Here is a 16080-nt window from a genome sequence, read left to right as displayed (position 1 = left end):
GGTGCAGTGATGTGGGAGGAATGGGGGTGGGGAGGGAGAGGATTTGAGCTCTTGAAGTCACATTTTACATGAGATGTAATGACACATTTCAAACTGTATTTCCCATGTGCACACACATGCATTCACATGTTATCAGAAGTAAATACATTGTGTAGATGACATCATTCGTGGATCTGATAAATTGCCAGTAATAATTTTGCAAAACTGAATGTGCAGCATCTAAATGAAGATGTCCAAATGTCACACATATGTCCATGCTCGTGGGATTCCCATGGGTGACCCCACCAGTATCAGCGGCGGATCTAGGGGGGGGGGGGGAGGTGCAGGAGGTACTCCTCCTGGATCGAAGGGGGGGTGCGCACCCCAACCTCCCTCTGCAACGCAATGGCATGGATGTGCTGGAGGCATACCCTATGATTGACGACAAGTAGAACGCGCTCACTCAGCTACGGTCAAATGCTGAAACTGAATTCTCTCTGTGGTTCGATCACGCCCGAGGAACCGGATGACTTCCGGTTCCTCGGGCGAGTGAGGCGTGCTTCGAGCTCTCCACGGCATCGAAGTTTGAGTGTTTTCCCATTCTTGACTTTGTCAAATTTCCACTGGTTATATTTTGCTGTGTCCGTGTTATTGTGTGTTTCTAGTTGGTGTTGGTTTGTGGTTCGTGCAAACTTGTGTGTAATTAATCGTTTTCTGGGTTGTACCTCGTGCGTGGCCTGGTGACTTGGGGCTTCCCTCCCCCCGTCGGTGTTTTGTCGGTTTGGGTTATTTCCTTCGCTGTATTGCTTGTTTCTTTTATTTTGTTTTCTCCTCCTCACCTCACCTCCCTAGACAAATAATTCTATATTAATTCTTTCTCTCCTCCAGGACACGTGCTTGTTCGCTCTCCTCCTTGACCTCGTCTCGGCCTGTGCCCCGCCCCCTGTATCTCGTTTTTCTTCCGCCTCTGCTCCTTTCTCAAATCCACGTTCTCGCTTGGAGACTTTTCCCGGATTGTTTTTCATGGTTTTCATGGTTCTGTTGGATATTGTTGGAATATGTTTAAACCGCAGCCGTGATGCTGACGCCGCCCCCCCCCCCCCCCAGAATTTCCATGTTTTAAACGTTTCCCAGTGTGTACCCTGGTCAGAATAGGTACACCGTATCCCTGCGTGTCGTAAGAGACAACTAAGAGGGTTGGCGTCAGGAAGGGCATCCGGCCATAAAAACATTGCCTCAAAAAGAGAACCGTGACAATTACAAGTACATATGGGCAGGGTGCAGCCCGAAGTGGAGATCGGTTTCTGAGGTTTGGGACATGGAATGTAGGGACAATGACAGGTAGATCAGGAGAAGTGGTGGAAGTATTGGTCAGAAGAAGAGTGGACATATGTTCTGTGCAAGAGACGAGATGGAAGGGAAGTGGTGTGAGAATGGTGAAGGGTAGGCAGGGACAGAAATACAAGTTTGTGTGGCAAGGGTGCCCGGAGGGCGTGAATGGTGTTGGTGTCCTGTTTTCTGAGGAGTTTGTAGACAGTGTGGTGAGTGTGACGAGAGTGAGTGATAGGTTGTTGATGGTGAAAATGATGATTGGAAAGCTCTTGGTGAACGTCATCTCGGGATATGCTCCGCAGGTTGGTCGAAGCGATGAAGAGAAGGACAAGTTCTGGTGTGCGATAGAGAAGCTGATGGAAAACGTGAAAGATGAGGAAGTTGTTGTGGTGGGAGGAGACCTGAATGGTCATGTGGGAAGGAGTATGGATGGTTTTGAGGGAGTTCATGGGGGTTACGGATATGGTGTGAGAAATGGAGAAGGTGAAAGGATTTTGGAGTTTGCTGATGGAGCTGATTTGTTGATTTGTAATACTCAGTTCCAGAAAGAGGATAATAAGCTTGTTACATACACGTCAGGTGGGTCGACGACAACCGTTGACTACCTGATGGTGCATAGGCGAGATAGGGGGCACCTCCGGGACACAAAGGTGATCCCAGGGGAGGAGGCTGTTTCACAGCACCACTTGGTTGTCTACGACATAAGGGTGAAAGGTGCAAGGAGAGCTCGGCGGGTGAAGTACCAACCGAGAATGAAGGTGTGGAGGTTGAAAGAGGTGACAGTAAGGGAGGCATTAAAAGAGAGGCTGAGTAGGGTAGAGGATGATATGGTTGAGCTTGAAAGTGGTTGGATGTCAATGAAAGCTAGTCTGTTGGGAGCCGTTGGTGAGGTATGTGGATGGACAAAAGGACCACCGAGGCACTCGGAAACATGGTGGTGGGATGTTGAAGTTGGAAAGAGGATTGACGAGAAGAGGAAGAAGTTCAAGGAGTGGCAGAAGGCGAAGGGTACGGGAGCAGAAACAGCAGAGCATGAAAGTTATAAGGCAGCCAGAAAGGCTGCAAAGAAAGAGGTAGCAAAGGCGCAGGAGGCATGTAGGAAAATGTTCGGAGAACGCTTGGATTCGGAAGAGGGTCAGAAAGCAGTATTCAAGATTGCAAAGCACAAACCGAAAGAGAGGTGTGATGTGATGGGGGTGAGTTGCTTGAAGGATGAAGTGGGACAAATCGTTGTCGACCCAGATGGAATTAAAGGAAGATGGAAAAGATATATGGAAATGCTGTTGAATACAGAGAATGAATGGGATGGCAACATAGAGAGTAACCCAGTTTTAGGACCAGCAGAGAAGATAACTGAGAAGGAAGTTGAGGAAGCGATAAAAGCAATGAAGAGTGGAAAAGCAGGAGGGCCGACGGGAGTTGTGGGAGATATATTGAAGGCAGCAGGAAGTTGGGGTGTGAAGAGAATGACAGAGATCTGTAATCTGGTGGTGAAAGAAAGCCGCATTCCAGTGGATTGGGAACTGAGTACCCTCATCCCTCTATACAAGGGGAAAGGTGACCCTCTGGAGTGTGGCTCGTACCGAGCGATAAAGTTATTGGAGCATGGAATGAAGGTATTGGAAAGGGTGTTGGAGAGGAGGATAAGGAAGAAAGTGAAGATCGACGAAATGCAGTTTGGATTTATGCCAGGAAGAGGAACGACAGATGCGCTTTTCATTGTGAGGCAGTTGCAGGAGAAGTACATGGATAAGAGGAAGAAGTTGTTTTTTGGGTTTGTTGATCTGGAGAAAGCATTCGATAGGGTTCCACGCAAAGTATTGACATGGGCATTTAGGAAGTTAGGAGTGGAGGAATGGTTGATCAGAGTAGTGATGGCAATGTACAAAAGAGCGTGCACAGCTGTAAGGATGAAGGACGGGAACAGTGGTGAGTTTGAGGTGAAGGTGGGAGTGCATCAGGTGTCGGTACTAAGTCCACTACTATTTGTAGCTGTGATGGAGGTGCTGGCTCAGAACGTAAAGGAGGGTTTACTGTGGGAGTTGTTGTATGCAGATGATCTGGTGTTGATTGCGGAAAGTATGGATGGACTGAAGGAAAAGATGAACAAGTGGAAGGAATGTATGGAGACAAAAGGTCTGAAGGTGAATATCAGAAAGACGAAGGTGATGGCAAGTGGTAAAGCATGTGGTGAGATGGAAAGAACTGGGAAGTGGCCGTGTGCTGTGTGCAGGAAGGGTGTCGGAGTGAACTCCATTCAATGTACAATGTGCGCTGAGTGGGTTCATCAAAAATGTAGTGGTCTGAGAGGGTCATTTACCAGTGTGGCAGCTACATTCAAATGTAAGGTGTGCACAGAGGGAGCTGCAGATGGAGGAAATGTTGAGTTGGATCTTGGAGAGGGCGTGAAGCTGGAAGGTGTGAAAACATTTTGCTACCTCGGAGACATGCTGAATGGAGAAGGTGGATCAGACTCGGCAACGGTTGCTCGAGTGAGATGTGCATGGAAGAGGTTTCGGGAACTGAGTGGCGTGCTGATGAGGAGGAGAGTGTCGCTGAAGCTGAAGGGAAAGGTGTATGCTGCATGTGTGAGAAGTGTTATGATTTATGGGAGCGAGACATGGGTAATGAACGTAGAGCAGCAACGAAGGCTGGAAAGGGTGGAAATGCAAATGGTTCGATGGATGTGCGGAGTATCGTTGAGAGAGAGGAAGACAAATGATGAATTGCGAAAGATGATGGGAATATTGCCGGTGATTGATGCTGTGAAGAGGAACAGGTTGAGATGGTTTGGTCATGTGTTGAGGAAGGATGAAAGTGACTGGTTGAGAAGAGTGATGGAAGTTAATGTAGAAGGAAGTAGAGGACGGGGAAGACCGAGAAAGACTTGGCTAAAGATGGTGAAAGAAGAAATGCGGGCAAGGGGGTTAACAAGGGGAGATGCAGAAAATAGGGCCAAATGGAGAAGATTGTCATGGGGACCGCAAGGCTAACCCCCGCTCTAGCAGGGAAAATGGCCTTAAAATGCATGTTGTTGCTGTTGTTTGTTCGATCACGCTAAGGCCATGATATAATCTGTAGGAGGTGATGTCACAATGCCGAGAGTTGTAAAACGACAAATCCTTCGTCCAAACACTGCCGCCAATACTCCCTTGCTCTTCTACCTCAGAAACATGCCCATTCCATTCCTCGACCACCTCAGCCAGGAAATGGACACCCGATTCTGTGCTGAAAATCGGGAAGATCGTGATCTGTCTCTGCTGATGCCATCTGCAATAATCGCCGATACCTGCGACATTCCAGCCCTACATCAGAAGCTATTGGGTTGGAAAAACGACATGGAACATCCCGCAGGACTGATAAATGAGCTTACAGACCAGCAGATGTTTTGGAGAAGGAAGCCCAACAACACGCTTCCAAGAATATTCATGGATTGTTTCTGCGCAGTAGATGGAGACGAATTTCCATCCATCAAAGTCCTACTCCATATTGGATGCACCCTCCCTGTCGGCTCCTGTGAGGCCGAACGCTCATTTTCTTGCCTGCGTTGTCTGAAGACCTACCTAAGAAATTCCATGAGAGAAAGTCGGATGGCATCTCTGGCCCTCGTGAACATACACCATGACTTCACCATATCCGCACATGATGTGTGTGACATTTTCATTCAGAAACACAAGCTCCGTCTATTCCAAAATAGCATAATTTACGATTAATAAAATAATTCACAATCCGCTTTCCTGTCTTTTGTGGGGAGGACCCCCTGCCTTGAGCTTCACAACCTCGGCGCATGGCGGTGCCGGGCTTTGCCCAGCACACAGTCTGTCATCGCCATCATTTCACACCATGGGAGTGCACAGGTCTTTTGTAACTACGAGTGAGCCCGTTGGTCCAAATGGACCAAATTTTCATCGGCTTTCATGGCCTTGCAGCAGACCTGCCTGCTATAGTGCTTGAGTTGGAATAAATGCTCTGTAAAATATTATCATCGTTTTTGATATTATTTAGTAATGAAAATGGCATGCCAATTGCCATGGAAGGACCTATTAAGCTGCTCTATACACCTTAACATGGCGTGCGTTTAGAAACATGGGAATTCTTCTGGATTATTTGTAGTTAATCAGCCTAATTAACTCAGGAGATCATAACAATCATTTCGCGAGAACTACACAAATCAGAAATTCCATATCAGAAAGCTCCAGTAGACTACACAAAAAACATGCCGCACGCATGCACACACCACACATACACACACACACACACACACACATACAGACACACACACACACACACACACACACACACACACGGACACACACACACGGACACACACACACACACACACAGAGACACACACACAGAGACAGACACACACACACACACACACACACACACGGACACACACGGACACACACACACACACGGACACAAACACACACACACGGACACAAACACACACACACGGACACACACACACACGCACACAAACACAAAATTCATCAATTTATAGTAGAAGGAACAGCTGAACAAGTCGTTTTCCCAGTTCCTCTATCTGACCATTAATCATCGCGAATCTGTTGAACTGTTGGACCAGAGAAGAACGCAAGGAACTGCAGAAACTTCCAAGAACGCACGAAATGCCGTTTGTGACGATCTTTTTTTTTTAATTCCTGAGGGATCCGCCCCTGAGTATATATGTATATATTCAAATTCTAAAGATTGATGAGAGAGGAAAACAAATACAGTGAACACAAAGGATTATCCTCCAGCATTGTGTAACAGAAATTCTCCATACACTTAATTTAAATTCCGCACATTTCATATTATCACATGAAAGAAGTCGATGGATGCCGATGTCGGACATGTTAATCTGAGGAGAAACGAGCATTTATAACTTGCGCATTGTGTTTACAATTTCTTTCACTTTTCATTCTTAATCGATTAAATATTGTTTGGTGATAGTGTTTCCAGATTATATATAATGTGACTATGTGAGGACTTTAAAAGGTGCTACTGTAAAAAAAAACACGCAATTCAACAACAACAACAACAACTCACGGAGTTCCTCAAAAGCGGTTGATGTTGCCCTCGCACTCGCAGACTCACATACAAAGTCTAAATCGGCGGAGTTTCGGAGTTTGCGATGACGCTCGTGGTTGGCATCGGTGGGTGAGTTCTGCGGAAAGCGGTGTCACGATGACCAATGGAGGAGGTTTTTGATGAATCACAGTCGGTGGTGTCGTCTAGTGGTTAAACCGAGCTGTCCGAGTCTGGGAGGGTCTGCGGTTCGAAACGCACCCGAATCGGGCGGATGGATGTTTCAATGCTCCGTGCTGCTTCCTTGCTTCGTGCTCAGCATTTACGAAGGATAGAGCACGGACCATATGTTGGTAACCATAGCTAAGACTTTCAGCTGAAGTTCCTTGTTGAAGAAGGAATACAAATTATTAAGAGCACTGTGCCGGGTTGTGACGCTTTTTTCAAATGTGAATTAATTCCAATGTTGATGAATTTGTTCTTCACTGTCACAGAGTAACCAATGGCGGGAAAACGACTCTGGCGCTGAGGCTGCTTTCTGCATTCCCACAGTGCAGGATCATTCATCAGGACACTTTCCTGAAAGCAAGTTGTTGTGGAAAAAAAATACCTGTCTTAATACTACCTATGTGACGTCACAGTCTGATATACATTTTACATTCTGGTATTAATGTTTGGACACTGATGTCAATGTCATATTTGTGTGACCTGACATTCTGAGATTGATGTCATATTCTGATAGTCATTCTGGTATTGATGTCATATTAATGTGATGTCACATTCTGAAATCAATATCATATTTATGTGATGTCACATTCTGAAATCAATATCATATTTATGTAATGTCACATTCTGATATCAGTCATAATTATGTGATGTCACATTCTGATATCAATGTCATAATTATGTGGTCACATTCTGATATCAATGTCATAATTATGTGATGTCACATTCTGATATCAATGTCATAATTATGTGGTCACATTCTGATATCAATGTCATAATTATGTGATGTCACATTCTGATATCAATGTCATAATTAAGTGATGTCACATTCTGACATCAGTCATATTAATGTGATGTCACATTCTGAAATCAATGTCATAATTAAGTGATGTCACATTCTGGACATCAATGTCATATTAATGTGATGTCACATTCTGAAATCAATATCATATTAATGTGATGTCACATTCTGAAATCAATATCATATTTATGTGATGTCACATTCTGATATCAATGTCATAATGATGTGATGTCACATTCTGATATCAATGTCATAATTATATGATGTCACATTCTGATATCAATGTCATAATTATGTGGTCACATTCTGATATCAATGTCATAATTATGTGATGTCACATTCTGATATCAATGTCATAATTATGTGATGTCACATTCTGATATCAATGTCATAATTAAGTGATGTCACATTCTGATATCAGTCATAATTAGGTGATGTCACATTCTGATATCAATGTCATAATTAAGTGATGTCACATTCTGATATTAATGTCATAATTAGGTAATGTCACCTGCCGAAATCAATATCATATTTATGTGATGTCACATTCTGAAATCAGTGTCATATTAATGTGATGTCACATTCTGATATTGATGTCACATTCTGATATCAATCATATTGATGTTATGTCACATTCTGAAATCAATATCATATTTATGTGATGTCACATTCTGATATCGATGTCATAATTATGTGATGTCACATTCTGATATCAATGTCATAATTATATGATGTTACATTCTGATATCAATGTCATAATTATGTGGTCACATTCTGATATCAATGTCATAATTATGTGGTCACATTCTGATATCAATGTCATAATTATGTGGTCACATTCTGATATCAATGTCGTAATTATGTGATGTCACATTCTGATATCAATGTCATAATTATGTGATGTCACATTCTGATATCAATGTCATAATTAAGTGATGTCACATTCTGATATCAGTCATAATTAGGTGATGTCACATTCTGATATCAATGTCATAATTAAGTGATGTCACATTCTGATATCAATGTCATAATTATATGATGTCACATTCTGATATTAATGTCATAATTAGGTAATGTCACCTGCCGAAATCAATATCATATTTATGTGATGTCACATTCTGAAATCAGTGTCATATTAATGTGATGTCACATTCTGATATTGATGTCACATTCTGATATCAATCATATTGATGTTATGTCACATTCTGAAATCAATATCATATTAATGTGATGTCACATTCTGATATTGATGTCACATTCTGATATCAATCATATTGATGTTATGTCACATTCTGAAATCAATATCATATTTATGTGATGTCACATTCTGATATCGATGTCATAATTATGTGATGTCACATTCTGATATCAATGTCATAATTATATGATGTTACATTCTGATATCAATGTCATAATTATGTGGTCACATTCTGATATCAATGTCATAATTATGTGGTCACATTCTGATATCAATGTCATAATTATGTGGTCACATTCTGATATCAATGTCATAATTATGTGATGTCACATTCTGAAATCAATGTCATAATTAAGTGATGTCACATTCTGGACATCAATGTCATATTAATGTGATGTCACATTCTGAAATCAATATCATATTAATGTGATGTCACATTCTGAAATCAATATCATATTTATGTGATGTCACATTCTGATATCAATGTCATAATGATGTGATGTCACATTCTGATATCAATGTCATAATTATATGATGTCACATTCTGATATCAATGTCATAATTATGTGGTCACATTCTGATATCAATGTCATAATTATGTGATGTCACATTCTGATATCAATGTCATAATTATGTGATGTCACATTCTGATATCAATGTCATAATTAAGTGATGTCACATTCTGATATCAGTCATAATTAGGTGATGTCACATTCTGATATCAATGTCATAATTAAGTGATGTCACATTCTGATATCAATGTCATAATTATATGATGTCACATTCTGATATTAATGTCATAATTAGGTAATGTCACCTGCCGAAATCAATATCATATTTATGTGATGTCACATTCTGAAATCAGTGTCATATTAATGTGATGTCACATTCTGATATTGATGTCACATTCTGATATCAATCATATTGATGTTATGTCACATTCTGAAATCAATATCATATTTATGTGATGTCACATTCTGATATCGATGTCATAATTATGTGATGTCACATTCTGATATCAATGTCATAATTATATGATGTTACATTCTGATATCAATGTCATAATTATGTGGTCACATTCTGATATCAATGTCATAATTATGTGGTCACATTCTGATATCAATGTCATAATTATGTGGTCACATTCTGATATCAATGTCATAATTATGTGATGTCACATTCTGATATCAATGTCATAATTATGTGATGTCACATTCTGATATCAATGTCATAATTAAGTGATGTCACATTCTGATATCAGTCATAATTAGGTGATGTCACATTCTGATATCAATGTCATAATTAAGTGATGTCACATTCTGATATCAATGTCATAATTATATGATGTCACATTCTGATATTAATGTCATAATTAGGTAATGTCACCTGCCGAAATCAATATCATATTTATGTGATGTCACATTCTGAAATCAGTGTCATATTAATGTGATGTCACATTCTGATATTGATGTCACATTCTGATATCAATCATATTGATGTTATGTCACATTCTGAAATCAATATCATATTTATGTGATGTCACATTCTGATATCGATGTCATAATTATGTGATGTCACATTCTGATATCAATGTCATAATTATATGATGTTACATTCTGATATCAATGTCATAATTATGTGGTCACATTCTGATATCAATGTCATAATTATGTGGTCACATTCTGAAATCAATATCATAATTATGTGATGTCACATTCTGAAATCAGTGTCATATTAATGTGATGTCACATTCTGATATCGATGTCACATTCTGATATCAATCATATTGATGTAATGTCACATTCTGAAATTGGTGTCATAATTATGTGATGTCACATTCTGAAACAAATATCATAATTATGTGATGCCACATTATGATATCAATGTCATAATTATGTGATGCCACATTCTGATATCAGTCATAATTATGTGGTCACATTCTGATAGCAATGTCATATTTATGTGATGTCACATTCTGATATCAATGTCATTATTATGTGATCTCACATTCTGATATGAATGTCATATTTATGTGATGTCACATTCTGATATCAATGTCATAATTATGTGATAATTGTGATATCACATTTTGATATTGACATCACATTCTGCTAATGATATAACTTTCTTATTCTGACAATGAGATCCCAGTTTGATATTGATTACATCATACCCATCCGGGTTAAAGGTCAAGATCAAATGACAGTCTGAAAAAAAAGTGTTTTTGTCATCGCTCAATTTTGCCAATTGCGGAATATCAAAGACCGCTTGGCATTACAAGATGATCTTGCATCATAATAGTGTACCTACACTGAAGTTGTGCACCTGATATTTCTTTCTTGTTCTTGACCGACTTTTTCGGATTGTGACATAATTAACAAAAAAAACACCCTTTTATCATAACTTTAATAAGTTCAATCTTTGGATAGATTGTAGATGGGGACACATTTTCTTTATTTACACTCTATCCCTAAATGTTGAAGGTCAAGGTCATATGGTGGTCTCAAAAATATGACCATAATTGGATCGCAGGCCAAGGGTAAGTGGCGGGAGATTGCCATGGGTAAGTTTCTCCGGTTGGGGGAGGCTTACCCTTGGTGATTGCTTTGTGATCGCAGATATCTAGTTTGATATTGATGTAAAATTGTAATATACTAGAGAAATACCCGTGCTAAGCACGGGTGGGACGCCAGAAGCAAACAGGCAATGCAGATACGGTGAATGCTAAAGCCTGAAACAAATGAATTCCACATTCCTGTAGCACCTTCAGTCGCACGTTAGACATGGACAGCAGGTTCGTGAAGGATTTCCATGAAAAACGTACCTGTTCGCAAACAAACGGGTACGTTCACGTAGAGAAACATCGATCGTGGGTCCGTGGCGAATCTGCATATGGCGATGGCAAAATATCAGAAATTGAAGGCTTTTTTTTATTTTAAACGATTCATAAAAACATCCGTTAAATCATATCACACGCAAGTCATCAAAATCTAAACAGTATCTTTAGAATTTCAATAAAAGCCACATCACTGTTCATATCGGTAAATATTATTCCATCGTGTTTCGAATCGTGATCGATACACTATGATCGTGTCGTGATGATCGTGATCGTGAATCATGATCGATAATCGTGTTCACAATCGCTATGTCGTATGTACTCCCGATACGGGTACCAAAATCCCCGATACGTGTAACTGTACCAAATTAACAGTTAAAAGGATTTTGAGCCGATAGGTGTTACGGCCTTGGCAAGATCGATGGAGACAGCGATCTGTTAGATCTGATCCTCCTTCATGCCGAAGTGCAGATCCTCCTTCATGCCACATCCGATCGATGCAGCTGTGCAGCGATCGGTGCAGTCGTTTGTGTGGCACACGGTGCAGCGATAGGTGCAGTCGTTTGTGTGGCACACGGTGCAGCGATAGGTGCAGTCGTTTGTGCGGTACACGGTGCAGCGATATGTGCAGTCGTTTGTGGCACACGGTGCAGCGATAGGTGCAGTCTTTTGTACGGTACACGGTGCAGCGATCGGTGCAGTCGTTTGTGTGGCACACGGTGCAGTGATCGGTGCAGTCGTTTGTGTGGCACATGGTGCAGCGATAGGTGCAGTCGTTTGTGCGGTACACGGTGCAGCGATAGGTGCAGACGTTTGTGTGGCACACGGTGCAGCGATAGGTGCAGCCGTTTGTGTGGCACACGGTGCAGCGATAGGTGCAGCCGTTTGTGCGGCACACAGTGCAGCGATCGGTGCAGTCGTTTGTGCGGCACACAGTGCAGCGATCGGTGCAGGCGTTTGTGTGGCACACGGTGCAGCGATAGGTGCAGTCGTTTGTGTGGCACACGGTGCAGCGATAGGTGCAGTCGTTTGTGTGGCACACGGTGCAGCGATAGGTGCAGTCGTTTGTGCAGTACACGGTGCAGCGATATGTGCAGTCGTTTGTGTGGCACACGGTGCAGCGATCTGTGCAGTCGTTTGTGCGGCACACGGTGCAGCGATCTGTGCAGTCGTTTGTGCGGCACACGGTGCAGCGATCGGTGTAGTCGTTTGTGCGGCACACGGTGCAGCGATAGGTGCAGTCGTTTGTGCGGCACACGGTGCAGCGATATGTGCAGTCGTTTGTGCGGCACACAGTGGAGCGATCGGTGTAGCCGTTGTGCGGCACACGGTGCAGCGTTCGGTGCAAACGTGGACTCCCACACTGCCACATCCTGCTGATACTTGCTCCCGCATGACGGATGTTTATATAAATCGGTTAAAAGAGAAAAAGCCTTCAATTTCCGATATTTAGCCTTTTCATTTGGGCCTCTCAATTGAAGCCCCGCCCTTAGGACGGGTACCGTTGCTCCACGTAAGAAGACGTCATAATGAACGTCGTGCGAACGCGAATGTTATGCGGGAGTCCAAACCTGAGAATGCTTGAGACTAAAGCTGAAATTGGGAAAACTAAATAGCCTATTTTACTCCTGGGGATCCCAGGACTATCCACTCAAAATATCTTTGCGATCGGTTCAGCAGTTTTTACGGTACCTTCGACGGACAGACAGACAGACATTTGGTCAATTATACTAAGATATACCATCTTAATGACATATATTACAAAGCAATGTCACATTCTGATATTGATCGTTCATTCTGATATATCAGCCATATTTATGTGACTTAATATTCTAATCAATGTCACATTGATGTAGTCACATGTGATATTGATGTCCCATTCTGAGAATAACGTCATATTTTGACATCGATTTCTCATTTGTTGCTCTTTAACGGGCACTATTATCGCACCTTGTGGGGTCGGCCGGGGAAAGTTTGGCCCAAGTCTTTCACGAACCAGCCTGGCCAGGTGACATTTGCTGATAGTTGTAGACATTCGCTCCTTTCCTTTTCCATAGTGGGTAGAACAGAGGTTATGCCTGACATGGTGCTGGCATTACTCGCCTACTCTTTGCGAGGGACACCATGGGATCTTTAACGTCCACCAACCCATGCTGGCAGATGGGACTCCTAGTTTAACGTCCAGAAAGAGGGACGGCACACACATTGATGAATCACCCTGCCTGTGAAACACCGAACTGACAGTTTATAGCTGCGTCGGGATTCAAACCCAGGCTGGACAGCTTGGAGGACTAAAACTAAAACAACTCATGGAGGACTTTTTCTTCCTTTCATTTTCCATAGTTGTAGAACAGAGGTTAAAATAGCAATTTCAATGTTTTAATTGATAATGAAAGGAATGAAAAGGCTAGCAAGCTGAATCGGGAAACAAGGTGACAATTGTCACCACGGTGATCTCAAGAGAGAAGAATTAGGAGAAAACGGCATGCAAAAAGGAGGAGATGGAGAGAGATTTCCTGATAGGATTTTGAAGGAAACCAGAAAGGAAATGGGGAATTCAAGATGTTGTTTTTGTGGCGGGAGATGAATCTTTGTTCATGGAAATGCATGTTTATTGACCTCTTTTACAGCCTCCAGAGCAGTTGGCAATAGGAGCGGATGGATTTCATCAGTATGATGGTGAGAAAATTGCAACATTGTACTTTGTGGCATCAGACAAATTTATCTTTAAAATGTTCTGGCCAGCCTGGTCGGTGTTCTCATCTGAGTGCACATTGATCGTGATGTGAAGATGTCAGGATAGAATCCCATGTACTGTTTTGATTTTCCTGTTGATGACCGTATCGTTCATATATGTACCGCATGTGGTAAAACATTGGGGTGGTTGGGATTATACATTTTTAAAGAAAGAAGGTGCTTCCATCCAGAAAGTAAAACGAGAAGGACACTCTTTGATGTCAGGACGTCGACCGATATGTCTCCGCCCACATTATTGCATCATTATACATACCTGTACCAACTTTTAATTTAAATCCTTTCAGCTGTTCACAAATTATCACTTTTTACCTGACATGACCTCTGACCTTTGACCTTGGGACCCCAAAATCTAATCGGTTCCAAATTAGATTTTACACAAGATAGACTATACACTATACAGGCCATAAGACCTGTATAGTGTATAGTGTGTGGGTATGTCAACAGTCTGCCCAGTTAGACCACCCTCTCGATAATACAGTCCCTCACCATAAGACCTGTAGGAATTTTGAGGTGGACGACTTTTCTCATTGGATCCTGTTAGGGCATGCCTAAAGGAAGGGAAAAAAATATTTGCTAGACATCTGGCATCCAGGGCCTAATATCTGGCATCCCATCATACACACTGATTTGTGCTTTTTTTGGCCACGACTGTATAATACATGGTAATTTTGTAGGCTCCACTTTAGATGACGGTGGGTTACGTGAGGTAACCTCTGCTCTTAGTCTTTTTGATGGATTTGTACTGGAATCTGGAAGTGGTTCTTCATTTGGTCCCTCCTGCAGCAGAACTTCATTTTCTCTCTGTTTTTCTGAGCAACGTTTTCTTCAGTGTGTATGATTTGTAACACTCATTTGTGCAATGATACACAAAATCAAAATCATCTCCTAGATAATTAATTCGTTCCAGAACAATGTATGTTCATATTTCAGCTGCTGCTAAAATATTTTGTCTTCTCTCCTGATTTATGTACTCAGCCTGTCATCCTTCTGAGGTCGGCAAATTGAGTACCAGTTCACTGGTAATTCCCTGTGTGTCGCAAGAGGTGACTAACAGGGTTGGCGGCAGGAAAGGCATCCGGCCATAAAACATTGCTTCAAAAAAGGGGACCATGGTGCCCGAAAAAGGCCAACCCCTGCTCGGTGGGGAAAATGGCCTCTAAAGGTGGTTCTTCTCCTGATTTGTGTCTTTCGCATATGATACACTTCCAGGTGTCCGTCTCTGTAGAAGTTCCTGTATACCGACGTAGTTGCAGGCCAACCTTAAGTAGCTTGTTTTCTGCCATTTTCACAAATCACTCAACCTGAAACACAAAACACAAATACAATGTAAATTAGTCATAAACTAGAGCAATGAGACTGTGTCACCAATATGCCTCTGCATAGTCCCACAACAGGTTGATGCCTTGTTCACTGTCCTAAAAATAAACATGTTTGATTTAAATCCCTTCAGCTGTTTTCAAGTATCACATTTTCACCAGCCATGACAGGTTTCACATCGATCGGTAAAGCGGTTTCAGAGAAGGGATTTTTTTTAATTATCGGCTTTCAAACTAATATGGCTGCCACACCATGTGACATATGACCTTTAAAATGTACACTCTGCATATGCATTGGCAGCGGATCACGTTTGTGAAGTTTCGTGTTGATCGGATAAGGTTCTTTTTTTTTTTTTCTTTTTCTTTTTTGTATACAAGATCGAGGCTCGTGAAAGAGCGAACATTAATCACACAGAAAGACAAACCGACACATAAAACATATAACATCGGGAGCGGTAGACAAGATGGGGAGAGAGGGGGAAGGACACAAACACAACATTTGAGAGCAGGGACCGAGAGACATGGAGACATCGAGAGATCTGAGAGAGGGCGAGGGCTTTGGGGGGGGGGGGGCATGGGAAGGGGGCGGTGGGAGAGGTAT

The 16080-nt window shown here is 42.0% G+C and overlaps 1 protein-coding gene across 2 annotated transcripts in view; it reads left to right on the top strand.

Moving 5' to 3' along the window:
• The first annotated feature begins 6356 nt into the window (after window positions 1-6356).
• LOC137425997 (nicotinamide riboside kinase 2) overlaps window positions 6357-16080 on the top strand; it is a 52167-nt gene continuing 42443 nt past the window's right edge. The window contains exons 1-3 of one of the 2 annotated variants that reach the window (XM_078776803.1): window positions 6357-6477; window positions 6840-6930; window positions 14037-14085. In XM_078776803.1, coding sequence (XP_078632929.1) covers window positions 6452-6477; window positions 6840-6930; window positions 14037-14085 — 166 coding nt within the window. In that variant the 5' untranslated portion in view covers window positions 6357-6451. The remainder of the gene's footprint in view (window positions 6478-6839; window positions 6931-14036; window positions 14086-16080) is intronic. The other variant, XM_068114719.2, reaches the window with a different exon arrangement.

The sequence above is a fragment of the Myxine glutinosa genome, chromosome 4, assembly GCF_964187855.1.
Source record: "Myxine glutinosa chromosome 4, kmMyxGlut1.1, whole genome shotgun sequence".
NCBI lineage: Eukaryota > Metazoa > Chordata > Myxini > Myxiniformes > Myxinidae > Myxine > Myxine glutinosa.
The sequence above is the reverse complement of the archived record's forward strand: the minus strand, read 5'-3'. Positions and strand labels throughout refer to the sequence as shown.